The 19,084-nt window shown below is 44.8% G+C and overlaps 1 protein-coding gene across 1 annotated transcript in view; it reads left to right on the plus strand.

The window, feature by feature from the left end:
• Positions 1-19,084, plus strand: part of TAF2 (TATA-box binding protein associated factor 2) — a 72,003-nt gene that overhangs the window by 30,153 nt on the left and 22,766 nt on the right. Inside the window, exons 13-21 of the mRNA XM_056854490.1 lie at positions 24-138; positions 1,322-1,431; positions 2,351-2,416; positions 4,367-4,619; positions 11,188-11,328; positions 13,389-13,499; positions 14,514-14,707; positions 16,480-16,619; positions 17,796-17,865. Of these exons, the coding sequence (XP_056710468.1) occupies positions 24-138; positions 1,322-1,431; positions 2,351-2,416; positions 4,367-4,619; positions 11,188-11,328; positions 13,389-13,499; positions 14,514-14,707; positions 16,480-16,619; positions 17,796-17,865 (1,200 nt within the window). The remainder of the gene's footprint in view (positions 1-23; positions 139-1,321; positions 1,432-2,350; positions 2,417-4,366; positions 4,620-11,187; positions 11,329-13,388; positions 13,500-14,513; positions 14,708-16,479; positions 16,620-17,795; positions 17,866-19,084) is intronic.

Genomic DNA, 19,084 nt, shown 5'->3' on the forward strand with positions numbered 1-19,084 from the left:
TATTATCCTATTCAGTTCATTAGAGATCAGAGCAGCGTGGTCAAGTTTTATGGAAGTTTTGCATTTAACAGGAAACGAAACGTACTAGAATTAGAAATAAAGCAGGACTATACATCTCCTGGGACCCAGAAATTTTTGGTAAGTCCAATTCTCTCACATTTTTAGTGAAACTTGTCAACCTTTTGTACACACCTACTGTCCAACTAGCCTTTCTTTTATGTTACTACTATTAAATAAGGGGTGGGGGCAACCTTTTTGAAACTGAGCCATATTGGGGCAGGGCAAGTGGGGGGATGCGTAGCCCCATCTACTTTAAATATTTTATTGCATGACATTAATGTTGAATAGAATTTTTATTAATGTCAGGTGACATACTTTCCAGTTGGATGTTTTTCACTTATTTATCAGCTGTTATTCTAAACACAACCTTGCATCAACTCTTGAAAACTCTGACACATGGATAAAGAATTGAGTTCACTTCTGGTTTCCTCCTGTCCTTGATGTTTTTGGGATCACATCTGTCTGCAGTGCAGGAGACTTGAAACCTGGGAGAGAGCCAGCGTGGTGTAGTGGTGGTTTGGAGTGGTGGACTCTGATCTGGAGAACCGGGTTTGATTCCCCACTCCTACACATGAGCGGCGGATGCTAATCTGGTGAACCGGGTTGGTTTGCCCACCCCTACACATGAAGCCAGCTGGGTGGCCTTGGGCTAGTCACCGTTCTCTCTGAACTCTCTCAGCCCCACCTTCCTCACAAGGTCTCTGTTGTATGGAGAGGAAGGGAAGGTGATTGTAAGCTGGTTTGATTCTTCCTTAAGTGGTAGAGAAAGTCGGCATATAAAAACCAACTCTTCTTCTTCTTATAAATGCTAAGTCTTGTGATTATCTTCCATTCTGCGCGCATGTGGCTGGACCTTCTGGGCTAGGAAGCTGATGTCCTTCTTCTGTTTTGTTGGGGGTGTTTGCTGATACAAAATCGTGGGGATAATGGGGGTTATACCAAGAGTGGTTGACCCCACAGAGAGCTTATAGGAGAGCTGAGAAAGTACAGTGGTTTGAATATTGTACTTAGGCATATGAATCTCGTGTTCGGATCCCTGTTCAGCTTTGGATGTCATGGGATGGGCTTGGGCAAACCGTTTTCTCTTCACCTAACTTACCTCACAGGGTGGCCTGTGAAAAAAGACAAGGGCCCTTTGAGGTCAGTTCAGGCGACAAGTGTCGGAAACAGTCAAAACCATGCCCACTTTACGTGGAATCTTAGCTAGTATTTGTATTGTTTCTTCACGTCCCCAGTAACGGTTAAATCAATCTCTTTTAAGGGCCCTCTGAAGGTGACGGTGCAGGAGCTTGACGGGTCTTTCAACCATACTCTGCAAATAGAAGAAAACAGCCTGAAGCATGACATCCCCTGCCATTCAAAGAGTAGACGGTAGGGACTAAACCATTCATATGAGTATCCTGACGGAGCGTTGAACCAGAATGACCACCATATCCCATTTCCACTGCCTTGGTCCCATTTTGCCTGCAAGACAGAGCTATTCCACCAGGCCTATGGTTGAGGCCAGCTACGGTTTTCCATCATTGCTGGCCTCCCTATCCTCCCCCCCCCCATTTACTTCCATCTGAGTTCAGTATTAACTACATGGGGGGACCTGATTGCCCACAGGCCCCAGCTGTGGCTGATATGATATAGTAGGACTGTCACCTTTATTTACTTACATATCTATATGTCTATTGTTAATGTGTGGGATTGGTTTTTATTACAGCACTGTTCTAGCACGATGTTATTGTAATTTTATGGAAATTTGATTTCTTTGTCGAATGAACGATGTTGTGAGCCATCCTGAGCCCGGCTTTGCTGGGGAGGGCGGGCTATAAGATAAAAAAGAAGAGTTGGTTTTTATATGCCAACTTTCTCTACCACTTAAAAGGTAGACAAAGTCATCATATAAAAACTAACTCTTCTCACACATGAAGCTGCCTTATACTGAACCAGATCCTTGGTCCATCAAAGTCAGTATTGTCTACTCAGACTGGCAGCAGCTCTCCAGGGTCTCAGGCAGGGGTCTTTCACATCACCTACTTGCCTAGTCTCTTTAACTGGAGATGCCGGGGATTGAACCTGGGAGGAGGCCATGAACCTCTGAAGCATGATTGACAGAAGCAGACAGAAACATCTGCTCTGGCTAAATGAAGTTTTAATGGCTCAGCCTTCTTCATAACCTCCTTCATAACATGGTTTATTTAAACGTTATTTAATCTGTGCTTGCTGAGTTCAGAAAAGAAAACAGCAATTAGTATTCATGTTTGGCTTTCTTTTTTTTCTTTTTCTTTTTTAAAAAACACAGGAATAAGAAGAAAAAGATTCCCCTAATGAATGGAGAGGAAGTAGACATGGATCTTTCTGCCATGGAGTAAGTTATTCCATGAAAACAAAGATATTGTCCCTTTCCCTGTATTGTACTGGGTTGTTGGAAGGAAGGAAGAGTGAATGATACCTGCCCCAGTCCAGCAGCAGCAATCTGGATTATGGAAACAGCAGGGCGACTCTCCCCCGGACCCAGCAGTAGTTACCTGCTAGGGGGCACTTCCTCTCTCCGGCTTACCAGAAAGGTGGATGAGGCATATGGAGGTGTTATGGAGGTGTAGCCGTACTCCCGCTGCCTTCTGCAGTACTCATAGAATTGTAGTTCTTAGGCTTTGTGAATAATAATATCCTGGCAATTTCTGGAATCCTACCTATGGGGTCCATTGGCAGAACTCATTTTTGCCAATCCCCTCTCCCATTGCCATACCTTGGAGGTCCACACCTTTGGGGATGCCCCGGGCACTATCCAGAGACCCATGAGTACCACTCCAAATGTATTCTTAGAAGGAACCAGTTCAGTGGTTTGAGGAAGTGACTTGTAGCAAAGGCTAGAGTGCTGCATTAGAGCTGGATAACAAGCCTTGGAACTGTGGCTGATAACTCCTTCCTTTTTCCATAACTACACGTGGTCGTGAACCCGTAACTGTGCTGGGAGCCGGTCTGAACACTGCTTCTTTTATTCAAAAGGATTTGCCATTCCGTTAGCCATCTTGTTCAGCTGTTAGCTGTTTTTTCTCCTTCTGTTCTGTTATAACTGAGGTATCCACTCTTGGTCGCTTAAATGTGGAAGCCTGTGCTACAGGGTTGGACCCAGGGTAAATTTTCCCAAGGTAGAACGGAACTTTCCTGCCATTCCGCACATGGCTGAAAATTCAAAAGGATCGTGCGGCAGTTACCGGTGTACGCCAGTAACGATCGAGACGTCAAGCTTGACAAGACTTCTGTGTTAAAGGCGTCCCTGTATAGAAATAACATGCAAATTGTGGGGAGACAATTATTTTTACTCCTTATCGAAAATAATGTAGTTGTTTTAAATTAAAATAGACAAGCTGATAGGATGGAAATGTGTACTTAACTATGGTTTAAAAAGAGCTAGTGTTATAGACTATGTAATTGTTTCACCAGCCCTTATTAAATATTGGTTTTGGAATAGGCTTGTTTATGGATAGTGGCCGTCTCCCAATACGTACTGTTTGGTCTCTTCCTGGTATGATAGTTTTATTAGATAAATGCGATTGTATTAGATAAATACGATTGTATGTTAGATCGAACACAGTCTATCCGTCCTCTTAAATGGACATGCAAATTGCATGTTTGTTGCGTGTGTGTGTCACAGGCTTCGCTCAGGTGTAACGCCAGCCATGGTTTGTCACTGAACTCACTCATGTTGTTTTGCATGAACACACATGAAGCAGACTTGCACTGGGTCAGACCTTTGGTCTTTCAAGGTCAGTACTGTCTCTCCAGGTTCTTACACAACATCTGTTACCTGATCCTTAAAATTGGAGATGCCGGGGTTTGAACCTGGGACCTTCTGCATACAGAGCAGATGCTCTAATGCCAAGCCACGGCTCAATCCTTGTAAGGTTCCCTCTGCTTTCTGGTTTTTGCTAACCACAGGGTTGGACCCAGGCGAAATTTCCCCCATGGTAGATTGGAACTTTCCTCTGCTTTCTGGTTTTTGTTAACCACATGGTTGGACCCAGGCTAAATTTCCCCCTTGGTAGAATGGAACCTTCCTCTGCTTTCTGGTTTTTGCTAACCACAGGGTTGGACCCAGGCTAAATTTCCCCAAGGTAGAATGGAACTTTCCTGCCATTCCACACATGGCTGAAATTAAAAGCTTGTCCCATAACTATAGCCTTATGCATGTCGGAAACGAGAGGTTTTGAGTTTGGAGCTACCCTTTCACCCCGTGTTAATATGTTACTGCATGTCTGCATGCCTTCCTCTACATTTCAAGCCGTAGCGTAAATTTTGCTCGTCTCGTTTTCAGCGCTGACTCCCCTCTGCTCTGGATAAGGATCGACCCAGACATGTCTGTATTAAGGAAGGTAGAATTTGAACAGGCTGACTTTATGTGGCAGTACCAGCTGAGATACGAGAGAGATGTGGTTGCCCAGGAGGAGTCCATTTTGGCCCTGCAGAAGTTCCCCACTCCAGCATCACGGCTCGCACTGACCGATATCCTCGAACAAGAGCAGTGTTTCTACCGAGTGAGAATAATGGCATGCTTCTGTCTCGCGAAGGTGAGAGATGGCCAGGTTGGACTTCAATTAAATGCCTTCACAGGTTCTGAGACTTCCATGGAGTTCTCGCAGGGCCAGTCCTGGGTATCAAATCATCCTGTTGAACACAGGTCAGATCCCTTGACGTTCCCTGCAGAGGAAGGTAGAACTGACTCCCGCGAGAGTAGCAAGTGTCTGCTTCCAACTGGAACAGCAGGGTGATTAGTGAACGCTAGACCCCATCCTCCCCTATACAGGTTGAGTATCCCTTATCTGGACTGCATGGGACCAGAAGTGGTCCATATTTTGGATCTTTCCATATTTTGGAACATTTTGGAATTTTTGTAAGTACATAATGAGATAGCTTGGGGAATATCACCCAAATCTAAACACGAAGTTCATGTATGTTTTATATATATTTTATACAATATGTACTTTATACACATAGCCTGAATGTAATTTTAAACAATATTTTGAAATAATTTTGTGTACACTGAACCATCAGTGGCATTGCTGAGAGCCTGTGAGTAATGTCTGCATGCCGGTTGAAAACGTCCGGTTTTCGGATCACTCAGGATATCAGATGTCCGGATAAGGGATACTCAACCTGTAATGTTACAGGAGACAGATGCACCTTTCCTCCTGTCTCTTTTAGATCCGAGCCGTTGATGTTCCCTGCAGAGAAAGGTAGAGCCGACTCCTGCAAGAGTAGCCAGTGATAGTTTCCAACTGGAACAGCGGGGTGATTATTGAACTGTAGACCCCATCCTCCCCTGTAATGTTACAGGGGATAGGTACACCTTTCCTCCTGTCTCCTTCTGTGAGGTCTTGCTTTACAGATAGATTTCTTATCAACTACCAGCTGTCTTTATTGGCAAAGGCAACGTGTAATGATTTCTGCAATCCTTTACTGTTCCATAAAGTGGAATTTCTAAGTGTAGGTTGTTTGGACAAGCCCATCTCCGTTGTACCGATTGTTAACATTTGCCTCTTCTCCATCTGCTCCAAACTATAACTTAAACCTAGACAGGATTCTGAATTGCCTCTTTCTCTTCGTGTGGTCTTGTACTTTCCGGGTGGCTGAGGCATGGTTGAAATCTGAAATGAGGTTATTGGCAGGGTAAACCGAGGAAACGGGTAACATGAACGCCTCTTGAGCGACTGGTTTCTGCAGGCGCTGAATATGTAGCTTACCAAATTAAAAAAAAAAAAAACCTGCCTGAAATGTAAATTGGGGTGGTAGAAGGAACAAGTAAAGCTGGGTATTGATTGTGGGAAGATAATTAATTGCAGATGTCCTATAAGTGCAGACCGTTTCCACATACTATAACTCCAATTTATAGAAGATGTGGTGACAAGAGGCTGTCTGGTTTTTAGGTAGCGCTTTCATTTTAAATTGTGTTTCTCAAGCACCCCCGCCCTCCAGGGTTCTTTGGACAATTATCAGGTTTCCATGCCAAGATGATCAGCATTTTGTAGTGGTTAAGAGCGGTGGTTTGGAGCAGTGGAGTCTGATCTGGAGAACCGGGTTTGAACCGGGTTTGATTTCCCCACTCCTCCACATGAGCGGCGGAGGCTAATCTGGTGAACTGGATTTGTTTCCCTTCTCCTCCACACGAAGCCAGCTGGGTGACCTTGGGCAAGTTACAGCTCTGTTAGAGCTCTCTCAGCCCCACCTATCTCACAGGGTGTCTGTTGTGGGGAGGGGAAGGGAAGGAGATTGTAAATCGGTTTGAATCTCCCTTAAGTGGTAGAGAAAGTCGGCATATAAAAACCAACTCTTCTTCTTCAGTGGCAGAAGTGCTGTTTGCAAATGGCTGTTGTCCACCATTACTTACCTGTCCTTGCAATGCTGAGCTGTTGGATAATAGAATGAAGAAGGGGGGGGGGCTAAAGGGGTAGATGACATTGCAGTAAAAACGGGAAGTGATGCATAAAATAAACATTGCAATAGACTACATAATGATCCAGCAGGACTCTTCTTATGTTCTTACGTTAGAAAGATGAGTGGGGGACAGATTTGTCAGTGGCTACTAACCATCGGTGCCTAAGGGAACCTCCACATTTCAGAGGTAGTAAACCTCTGAATCCCAGTGCCTGAAGGGAAGACTTTGGCCTCTATACCCTGTTGTTGGACCTCCAGAGGAATTGGTGGGTTACTGTATGAGGCAGGATGCTGGGCTAGATGGACCACTGGTCTGATCCAGCAGGGCTCTTCTTATGCTCTTCCGTCCTTCCTGTGCTGTTCCATTATTTGAGTGTTCTGATCCCTTTGTGAAAATGCCCTCCTGAACATTTCTGTTTTGCACATTCTGTGCGGGGGCTGGGGGGGCTTCCTGACCACCTCAGGCAGGCCTTTCTACAAGGGGGGAGCCACCCCAGAGAATGGGTGTGAACGGGAAGTTCATTTGCGTGGCTTCTATGCAGTCCCACATTGGGGGACTGTGCAGGCCAGCCACGGATAAGATTTGTCAGCTTTTAGCAAAATCGAAAGTGAGAGTGCTCCCCCTCCCCTGGGGCAAGTAGCCTTCCCGCCTAACGGTCACATGACCCAGGGGGAGGGAGCACTCTCCCCTCCAGTTCTCTTTCTGCCGCCACGGAGAGAGAACGTGTCTTTAGCTTCTCTTCATTATGGAGTCTATGAAGGCTCCTCTCTTCAAGAAATAATTAAGTCCGACTGCCACAGAAAAATTGCCTTCCTCATGTAAGAGTTGTGCTAGATCACTCAGAGGGCACTGAGGACTTGGACTGATTACTTTTACATGGAGTCCTTGGCGTGGTTACCTCCACCTTGAGGAAAGTTTCCCCTTTTCGGAATCTAGGCAAGACATCTGAGGTACGTCTGGGCGAGACAAATCCTCCCTTCGGACCTCTAAGCGGTGAAAACCCTCATTAAACCAGCCAAGTTTTCTTGCCCCTGTCACTCGGAATGCGGAGTCGCCTCGGCGCCGACCCACACCGGCACACCTCAGTACCGATCGGCATCTAATTCACCTCGGCATCTCCCATCATCGTCGATGTCTCTTGGGGCCGAGCGACTACATCTACGGAACTTGAGGATACGTCTCATGATTCCCTGGTTAACCCCTCTGCCGGTTCAGAGTGGGTCCCAGGATGCCCTGGTCCTAGGATGCCCTGGTTAGCCCCTGTGCTCCTGTTCAGAGCGGGTCCCAGGATGAGCAACAGCTCCGCACTTAATTCCTTTTGCAGCCGCATAAGGGTGTTGCTACAAATACGCTCCATTTGAAAGATAGTTAGCCTGTTCTAGGAAAGGTTCCAATTCTCTACCTATAATTCTCTACTTGAGACTCATGGCTTTTCCACTGCAGTTGTTGCCTTTGCTCGTCTGCGGATGTTCCCCTTGCACACTCGGTTTTCTGACATCATTCCAGCTGAATATTGACCCTCATTACAAAAAGCTGTCTATCCCTACATCGGTTATTGCCTCTTTGGTCTGATGGTCCTCTTGGCCAGTGTTGCCTTTTCAAACACCTGCTCCACAGGCTCATTGTTCCTGACACCTCCTTATCAGGAGGAGGAGCTCATTGTACGGCTCTTAAGGCCCATGGTGTATGGCCTGCTCAAGAGTCTACCCTGCACATTAACTTTCTTGAGCTTCATTCTATTAGGCTTCCTCTCTGTTCCTTTGCAGGGGTCCTCGAGAATCGACATGTTCAGGTCACAACGGACAGTACCGCCCTGCACAAACAGGGCAGCACAAGGTCCATTTGCTGTGCACAGAAGCCATTCCAGTCTGGGACTGGCCATAACACATGGCTCCGCTGTCACTTCCATTCACATCGCAGGCACGAGTAACATTCTAGTAGACTTCGTAAGTTATCATCCTGACGATTGTCACAAACTCACTGTAGACTCACGTTGTCTCTGTTATCTCTTCCTCATCTGGGGCACCCCACAAATGTATCTCTTGTGACTCAGGACAATTCAGCGTGTCCTCAATTGTGCTCTGGAGCGGGGGACAACCCAGGCTCCATGGGGGATGCATTCCAAATGACTTGGTCGATCCCCCCCCCCTTCCCCTTGCTGGGCAAGGTTCTGACCAAGATCTGGACAGACAGGACAAGTGGCATCCTGGTGGCACCATCCAGCCCAGGAGATCTCAGTTCACGATTCTAATGCCCTGACTCAAGTTAGTACTGTTCCTCCTCAAGATATTTCTCACATTCCTTCCAGAATCAAGCTGGCAGCATGGAAAATTCTATGTAATCTATGGTCAGATAGGGTGGCTCAGGTGCTGCTGCACCCCATTAAGTTGTCCACGAGACGTTTTTCTTGATACCAAGCGGAAACGTTTTTCCCTGTGAATTGCTGACAATGGTTTGTCCAGAGCTGCTTCTCTCCTGTTGTCAATTTTTGACTACCTCGTATGTTTAACGATGCTGGACTGTTCAGTCCCTCGACTACTGTTCGGCCCTTCACGCTGAGTTGGACTCTCTTTTCTGTGTTTTTTTCACACCCAGACTCACAGAAGTTTTTTTACGGGGACATATTAACCTCTATCCTCGGGTATCTCCACCTGTTCCTCAGTGGAGCTTTCCCTTCATGTCCCAACTCATGAAACACCGTTTGAGCCTTTGGCCAACGGGGGCCTCTCTTTGCTATCCTATGAGACTGCCTGTCTGGTCACAATCACCTCGGCCAGTCGTGTCACAGATTTAACGGCTCTTTGTCATTCCTCACCATTTACTAAGTTTCACGCTGATTAAGTGGTGTTGAAACCCGATCTTTCTTTCTACACAAGGTATCGTCTTACCTGTGTTATTGCCGACCCCTTCTTCCGATGCGGAGAGGGCTCTATACTTTTAAATGTACGGAAGGCCCTCCCTTCTTATTACAAAGAACCTTGTTTGCAGGGAAAACATTAATATGTTATTGCTGTAGCGACCACCGTAAGGGTCACCGAGCCTCCCAGCAGACTCTGTCCAGGTGGATTACCTCAGCCATTAGACTGTCTTATGAGAGAGCACATGTGAATTGCCCAGACATGATCAAGGCGCACTCCACAAGAACTTACGCTGCCTCCGTCGCCTTTTCGTCTAAAATCGACCTCCGAGACATCTGTCGAGAGGCGACGTCGTCTACCCCTTCTACTTTCATGAAGCACTATGCGGTCGATGTGGATTCATCTAGAGAGGCAGCAGTGGGACGTGCCGTCTTGCAGTCATGTTTCGGTGACTGTCCCACACCCACCATCCGGGCAACCGAGCTTGCTACTCTCCCAATGTGGGACTGCATAGAAGCCACGCAGATGAAAACAGAGTTTCACTTACGTGTAACTGTTGTTCATCTGGTGGATCTTCTATGCAGTAACACATCCCTCCTTCCTTCCCCACTGGGGGACCTCTCCGCAATACACGTGGGGGGTTCCATGACGGCAGGTTGGAGAACTGGAGGGGAGAGTGCTCCCTCCCCCTGGGTCATGTGACCGTTAGGCGAGAAGGCTACATGCCCCGAGGGGAGGGGGAGCACTCTCACTTTCGATTTTGCTAGAAGCTGACAAATCTTATCCGTGGCTGGCCTGCGCAGTCCCCCAATGTGTTACTGCATAGAAGATCCACCAGATGAACAACAGTTACAGGTAAGTGAAACTGTTTTGCCAATCCTATCCATTTGCAGGGTGGCACCTTGAGAAAGCTTTGCTCAAATGAGGGAAGGTGATGCGGTGGGGAGATGGTCCTAGAGGCATGTGGGTCCAAGGCCATTAAGGGCTTTGTAGGTGGTAACCAGAACCTTGAATTGAACCCGGTAACCCATGGAGGGTCTCCAGAATGGGTGCATGTCCTAGAATTGTGCCTCAGTTCTCAGCAGTGCATGCAATACCATAGCGGATGTCCAGGAGCTCTCCAGCAGACAACGGGAAGGTAGAAAGCTTTGTTAACTGTTGATTTAAAACTTCCGCCTGTTAAAGAGCCAGCATGGTGTAGTGGTTAAGAGCGATGGACTTTAATCTGGAGAACCAGGTTTGATTCCCCTCTCCTCCACATGAGTGGCAAACTCTAATCTGGAGAACCGGATTAGATTCCCCACTTCTCCATTAGTAGAAAAGGGCAAGAGTCCAGTAGCACCTTAAAGACTAACAAAAATATTTTCTGGTAGGGTATGAGCTTTCGTGAGCCACAGCTCACTTCTTCAGCTGTGGCTCACGAAAGCTCATACCCTACCAGAAAATATTTTGTTAGTCTTTAAGGTGCTACTGGACTCTTGCCCTTTTCTACTACTGCAGACAGACTAACATGGCTATCCACTGTGAATTAACCCACTTTTCCATATGCAGCTTGCTGGGTGACTTTGGGCTAGTCACTGTTCTCTCAGGAGTCTCTCAGTCCCACCTACCTCACAAGGTGCTTGTTGTGAGAGGGAAAGGAAGGCGATTGTAAGCCGCTTTGAGACTCCTTACGGTAGAGAAAAAAACAGGGTATAAAAACCAACTCCTCTTCTTCTAAATAGTTGTAGATTTTGTTCACTTGCTGCAGTTTCCCACCCACCCCTTTTGGGGAGTAAAGAGGGGGGTGGGAACTGTGTGAGCCGTACAATATCAGTATGGCTTCTCTTTTTCCCAATCATCTAGATTGCGAATTTCATGGTGAGCACATGGACAGGTCCACCAGCCATGAAGTCCCTCTTCACCCGCATGTTCTGCTGCAAAAGTTGCCCCAACATTGTGAAAACCAACAACTTCATGAACTTCCAGAGTTACTTCCTTCAGAAGGTAAAGATGTATTTATCATCTCCTATTCCTTAAGTAGATTCCTTTGAAATGTGGTGTTGGAGGAGAGTGTTATGGATACCGTGGACGGGCAAAAAAACAAATCAGTGGATTATAAATTAAATCAAGCCTGAACTGACCCTAGAAGCTAAAATGATTAAACTAAGGCTATTGTATTTTGGTCACATTATGAGAAGGCAAGAGTCACTGGAAAAGACAGTCATGCTAGGAAATGTTGAGGGCAGCAGGAAAAGAGGAAGACCCAACAAGAGATGGATTGACTTAATAAAGGAAGCCACGGCCCTCAATTTGCAAGTTCTGAGCAAGGCTGTCAAGGATAGGACATTTTGGAGGACATTGATTCACAGGGTCGCCATGAGTCAGAAGCGACTTGACGGCACTTAACACACACATTCCTTAATGCTTTAACTTCCTTTAGCAGACCTGGATTGCTAAATATAGGAATGGCTACAGTTATCAGCTGTATTTATCTGTATTTAATTAATTGTATTTAATTTAATGATAATTATACAGTTATCAGCTGTATTTACCCACTGTGAGTTATCAGCTGTATTTATCATGATGGTATCAACAGTCATTTTGGATACTGATAAATTTATGGTTTGGCCAAGCTGGGAATACTATGCACAATTCTGGATAGAGATGTAAAATTTCCTGAAATTTTGAAGCCTCGAGGGAGGAAAAAGCTTGTCTTCAGAAAAAAAATTGAAATTGGGGGGAAATTGAAATGTATGCAATACTTACATTCCTATTAAACCTAAATTTATTTACTGATTTAACAACATAAAATATATTGTTCATAACTTACTGTATAGAATTGTACTATTTTACATATTTATGGAATTTAAAAGTATAAATATTTCCATTTTTGTATAAGAAAAATTGCACCTATTGCCAGTATTTGATAAAGGTATGCTAATTGCTGCAGCAACATGCTTCCATAGCATGTGTATCTTTAATTTTTGCCATCTAAGAGGTAGGAAAAAATAAAAGTGGAAGGTAGAAAACAAATTCAGCAGTAAACAAAGCAGTGTGTTATTTGCACAGAAATTTGATCATAGTCACAGTAGGTGAAACTGCCAGCATGTCTGGATGTTAAGCTAAACGTTATAATATTGAAAACACTGAATTCTTTATTAATGTATCGCCATTAAATACATTGTAGCATATTGATGTTGCTAAAATTATTTACAATTAAACAAAAAAGCACTGAAAATAATTGCATATGTCTACAGAGTAAGGATTTTCAGTGGACCCCAACCAGTACTTCCCAGTTTGAAAAGTTGTGAAGTCCTAATACTTTTTCATACTGTACATTGTGAGTGTAAAAAACGTTGCTTTAAAAAGCATTTTGTGTGTGTGTGTGTAAAGTGCTGTCAAGTTGCAGCTGACCCCAGCAAGGGGCTTTCAAGCCAAGTGATTAGGCAGAGGTGGTTTGCCATTGCCTTCCTCTGCAGAGCCTTCCTTGGTGGCCTTCCTTCCAAGTACTGACCCTGCTTAGCTTCTGAGATCGGGCTATAACATGCCGCCTTCCCTCCAAAAAGCATTTTACTCATTCTAAAAAAGAATATTTCGTAGGAGTTTTCTTTAGTGTACCCCAAAATTTTCCATTTTTTCCATCATAAAAATTAAAAAGCTCCTAAAAAATGAAAAGAGAAAAAAAGTCTTCCCCCCCTTTCGTCTTCATAGCTATAGTTCTGTACCTTCAATGCCTTCTCCATGTCTTGAGGAGAAAATCATAAGCTCTCTGGGGTTCATTTGTCAGAGACCTGCTGGTCTAGTTGATCTGATCTAATATGGGGATTTTTCCATTAAGCCTAGGCCTCCCCAGAATTATGAACCAGAATCTTTGTGAAACAATCTGCTTGGCTATCGCCTGGCATGAAACTGACCCTGCTGATGGAGAAGCTACTCAATAGAGCTGAAAGTTGGAACTGCACACTTGGCGTTTCGAGGCAGAAGTTTTTTTTCCATGAGCTGGCTTCTGATTAAATATTTGTGTCAAACCAGTTCCTCATTTATGTTTTTAATCCTTTTCGCAGACAATGCCTGTTGCGATGGCCTTGCTGAGGGACGTTCATAATCTGTGTCCCAAAGAGGTTTTGATGTTCATTTTAGACCTAATCAAGTACAACGACAATAGAAAAAACAAGGTAAAAAGCGGCTTTAAAACTTATTTATTTGTTTGTTTGTTTTATTTATTAATTATCACAGTTCCAGACTAAAAATGTACATGACTTTCTAAAAACCTGTATGACTGTAGGTACGTTGTGTTTTGCAAGACTTCCTCATCTGTTTTAGGCTTCCATAAGAATGGGCAACTAATCCCCGTGTGTGTGTGTTTAAGAAAGTCATGTACATTTTTAGTCTGGAACTGTTATTGTTTTGACCCCTGAAGAAGGCCATTTGGCTGGAACGTGTTTGGTCAGAGTCTTAATTCTGTGATTTTTTTTGGTCTATTTGTGTTGTATGTTTAAAATGAACATGTTGGTTTGGTAGGCTAACATATATGTTATTGATTTTAGCCCATAATAAATATATACATATTTTGTATTGATATAACCTTTACATTGTATAACCTTTGGCCTTGGATGTTGATTTTTTTCTTGACCTTTGGGTACTTAATTCTATGACAAAATGGCCACCATAGGAGGCTGAGCCAACCACAAAATGACCACCACAAAAAGCAGAGCCAACCACAGAAAGAGAGGGAGAAAGAGAATGCTCAAGTGCATGGGATGAGAAGTAATTTTTAAAAATACACTGGGAAGAGGAGTAAGAGAAAGAATAAAATCAATTCTGTGACATCTGCTGTGGAAACAACATTCTTTTACTCTGCACAGCCAATCAGAAGCCCTGCTGATGGGCCACACCTGACCACACCACTTCCAACAACAGTTGGTGGGTTACAAGTAAGGTGTTGGCAGACACCATGTCACCCACAGGCATTACTTTGGAGACCCCTGGTTGACATCTGTGGCTGTACCTCATTTACACAAATTTAAGTGCCTTTAAAGACAAAGAGATTTTCTGACGCCTATCTGGTCACAAGGTCAGATCTTTGTATGGAAACAAACTCAGCGGGACGGGCCTTTAGGTAGGTTTTCTTGTTTATGGTGGCCCATTCTACACTGTTTGTCGGTTTATGTTTTGGTCTTTGGCTTTAGTTTTCAGACAACTATTACCGAGCAGAACTGATAGATGCGCTAGCAAACTCTGTAACGCCTGCCGTCAATGTGAACAACGAAGCCCGGACACTGGATAATTTAAACCCTGATGTTCGCCTCATTCTTGAAGAAATAACCCGGTTCTTAAACATGGAAAAGCTACTACCCAGTTACCGGCACACCATTACAGTCAGGTATGATTCCGTAACATCGTGAACTGCTGCAAGCATCACTCTGTAAACCTCGCCTTTGCATTCAGATCTTGCTGAGCCCCAATGGTTCATGCCAGTCTTGTAGACTTGTAGCTTTCGGTTGCCTTCTCACTGTTATTAAGAAACACACAAAAACCAGACGATAAAGGGGAGATTGACTATGCACCCCTGTTAAAAGTACTACAAAGACCGTGGTGGTGGGGGAACACCATCACGTACTTCTGAAACCAGAACTAGATCAGACCAAGGCCCATCAAGTCCAGCAGTCTGTTCACACGGCGGCCAACCAGGTGCCTCTAGGAAGCCCACAAACAAGACAACTACAGCAGCATTGTCCCGCCTGTGTTCCAAAGCACCTAATATAATAGGCATGCTCCTCTGATACTGGAGAGAATAGGTATTATTACCCTCTTCCAGCAAGGCCGGGCTCAGGGCGGCTTACAACATAGTCAATAATAATAAATATACCAATATAAAATTTAAAATACATAATTCTAAAACCATCATACTTATCCAATCATCCCAACTTTGCTCCATACCGTATGCGACACTAGCAGCGGCTACTGTATCATTTCTGTCCCCCCCCCCCCAGCTTTTGTTCACACGTCATAACAATTTCCAATTACATAATAAACAGAAAAGTAAATTATGTTAAATGCACTTTAAGGGTATGCATCATGACTAGTATTCATTTTTACTAGTAGCCATGGATAGCCCTATCTTCCATGAACATGTCTACTCCCCTCTTAAAGCCTTCCAAGTTGGCAGCCATCACCACATCCTGGGGCAGGGAGTTCCACTCTTCCTTCTGCTCCACGCTGGCTTTCAGCCTTCATCTGCATAAGCCATGCATGGACCATTGTCTCCCACTGTTGGATATTGTGCCATAGCAATTATTTGTTATGGAATTCTCCTGTGTGGACCAGTCGACTCACCTGCAAATGATTGCTATAGTGCAACTGTAGTGTAGTTTCCGATGATGTTTTGATGCCACCCAGAAAGGACTAGATCAGAGACCCTCAACCTTTTTGAGCCCACGGGCACCATTAGAATTCTGATACGGCACAGTGGGTGCATGCGCAAAATGTCGGGGACAGAGGTCACGCATCACTCTAATAGTAACTCATCAACATTTCAGGCAGAAGCTCTGTTTAACCAGGTGCCTTTTAAAATAAACATATTGTTTAAAAGTTATTTCCTTGCATACATACAGTCACGCTGTAAAGATCCTTGTGGTTGTGGTGGCAGCTGCTGCCGAAGCCAATTCTTAAAAATCTGCACAGCCTGTCAGACCCCAGTGGCCATTCAGGAGCCCCATTGGGCAAAAGCCCCACTGGGGTTTGCCCACTTTCAAAAAATGTTTGCCGAGCGCCAGGAAAGGTGTTGGTGGGTACCAGGATGCCCGTAGTCACCACGCTGGGGAACCTCGGGCTAGATTGTTTACCCGTATTTACTTGTGTCTGATCTTGTGACTTAGTGTGTTGCACTGGATGATTGCACATCTAAATAGTCTCATGTTTTGCTCTGTGTAATCTGGAGAAACTCTTTAGGAAATAAAAAATAGTCTCTCTTTAATTAAAATACCATTTTTGCAAGTTTCTGAGAGTTACTGCACAAGTTAGGTGTAATTTAGAAAATTGTTATGTAAAATACCTGTTGCAGTGTTAAACGGAATCTCTTTCCTGTGACTGGGCATTCAGAACTCTCAAGCAGAACCTTTTCTCCTTCTCCTTCCTCCCCTCCCCAAATACTAGCTGCCTGAATGCCATTCGCATACTGCAGAAGAACGGGCATGTCCCAAGCGACCCGGCCGTCTTTAAGTCATATGCAGAATATGGTCACTTTGTGGATATCCGAATAGCAGCCTTGGAGGCCGTTGTTGACTATACAAAAGGTGATTTTTTTTTTACCTTTTAGTTCATGATAATACACATTACCTTATATTTCCTTGTCACATGTTTATAATTGTTGGTTTCTGACCCATTTGAACATTCCACCAAATTTTGGAACAGAACACAGGATGGGGAGTGGACTTGGTTCTTAGTGGCTGGGGACCCCCAAGGGGCAGGCAGCATTATTGGACGAGCCCCTCATTCACAAGTCTTTTATTAGTCCTAGGTAATTGTACTGTTATTGTAGTGTAATCGTAGCTAGGGTGGTGTAGTGGTTAAGAGTAGTGGTTTGGAGCAGTGGATTCTAATCTGGAGAACTGGGTTTGATTCCCCACTCCTTCACATGAGCAGCGGACGCTAATCTGGTGAACCAGGTTTGTTTTCCCACTCTTACACATGAAGCTGGGTGACCTTGGGCTAGTCACAGCTCTCTCAGCCCCACCTACCTCACAGCGTGTCTGTTGATTCCCCACTCCTCCACATGAGTGGTGGACGCTAATCTGGTGAACTGGATTTGTTTCTCTGTTCCTACACGTAAAGCAAGCTGGGTGACCTTGGGCTAGTAACAGCTCTTAGAGCTGTCTCAGCCCCACCTACTTCACAGGGTGTCTGTTACGGAGAGGGGAAGGGAAGGTGATTGTAAGCTGGTTTGATTCTTCCTTAAGTGGGAGAGAAAGTCAGCATATAAAAACCAACTCTTATTATTATTATTACAAGTTTTGCATGCTTTAAAAAAATATTTTTTATTCAAAATTGAACAACACATAATTAGAACCGGAATGCAGAGCAAACAACGCATCCAGTTCACAAATTAAAAACAAAGAGAATGGGAACAGTTATAGTTTTTCCTTATCCATTCGTTTCTAACCGCTTAAGGATTTAAGCCATGAACTGAGAGGGAGTCCTAAACCTAAACCCGCTCCCCTATGGCTGCGCTGTGCAAGGTAGGGTGGTGGGATCCAACCAGCTTTTCTGGCCCTTTTGACAACCGAAAAAGTTACGCCTGAGATTGCAGGACCCATTTTGGCAAAAGCTGTGTGGGGCAAGAACTGTAACGAGGTGGGGAAATGCGGTGAGATGGAGAGGAAAAGTTGTTCGTAGCTACCTCAAGTTTCTAACCACTTCTGGCTTCTAAGATTACCATTTTATTGAGCATGTCCTACCCTTTGTCTTTATAGTTGACAGGAGCTATGAGGAATTACAGTGGCTGCTGAATATGGTTCAGAATGATCCTGTGCCCTATGTAAGGTGAGTCTTAACAAACTGGCAAAGTTTTGCATTTTTCATTTACTCCTACTTATTTTTAACAGTACTTCCAATTTCTCTTACAAAGGTTTCCCAGTAATCCCATTTTGAACAATCTGCTTAAAAGATCTTTGCAGTAAACAAATTACTGACATGTTATGGGGTTCTTGCAAGAGCCCCGTGGCGCAGAGTTGAAAGCTGCAGTACTGCAGTCAAACGCTCTGCTCACGACCTGAGTTCGATCCCGACGGAAGTCGGTTTCAGGTAGCTGGCTCAAGGTTGACTCAGCCTCCCATCCTTCCGAGGTCGGTCAAATGAGTACCCAGCTTGCTGGGGGTAAAGGGAAGATGACTGGGGAAGGCACTGGCAAACCACCCCGTAAACAAAGTCTGCCTAGGAAATGTCGGGATGTGACGTCACCCCATGGGTCAGGAATGACCCGGTGCTTGCACAGGGGACCTTTACCTTTTTTTTAATGGGGTTCTTGGGTACTAAATAGATCCAAACCTCCTAGGTTTCAGAAGGTGAAAATCCATGACATGTCATGTTCTTAACATAGAATAGGGGTCCCCAACCTTTTTGAGCCTGTGGGCATCTTTGAAATTCTGAAATAGGGTGGTGGGCGCAACCACAAAATGGCCACCATGGGAGGCGGAGCCAACTCCCTAGTGCAGGGGGCAAGAGGAGTAATTTTTAAAAATTCACTGGGGAATAGGAGTGAGAGAAAGAATAAAGCCAACACTGTAATGGCAGCTGCTGCTATTTTAATCTGTACTGCCAATCAGATCTCCAGTGGCCAATGAGAGGCCCCACCCACTTTTTAAAAACACTTGGTGGGGGCCAGGAAAGGTGCTGACAGGCACCACACTGTGGACCTCTGACATAGAAGAAGAAGACTTGGTTTTTATATGCTCATTTTCTCTACCTTTTAAGGGGAAACAAACCAGTTTACAGGCTCCTTCCCTTCCTCTCCCCACAACAGACACCTTGTGAGGTAGGTGAGGCTAAGAGAGCTCTAAGAGAACAGTGACTAGCTCAAGGTCACCCAGCTGCCTTCATGTGTAGGAGCAGGGAAACCAACCCAGTTCACCAGATTAGAGTCTGCCACTCACGTGGGGGAGTGGGGAATCAAACCAGGTTCTCCAGATTAGAGTCCCCCACTCTTGACCACTATACTTCGCTTGACAATCCTTCTAGAGTCAAGAAGGAAACTCTTTCACTT

Source organism: Euleptes europaea, chromosome 8 (assembly GCF_029931775.1).
Source record: "Euleptes europaea isolate rEulEur1 chromosome 8, rEulEur1.hap1, whole genome shotgun sequence".
Taxonomy (NCBI): Eukaryota; Metazoa; Chordata; class Lepidosauria; order Squamata; family Sphaerodactylidae; genus Euleptes; species Euleptes europaea.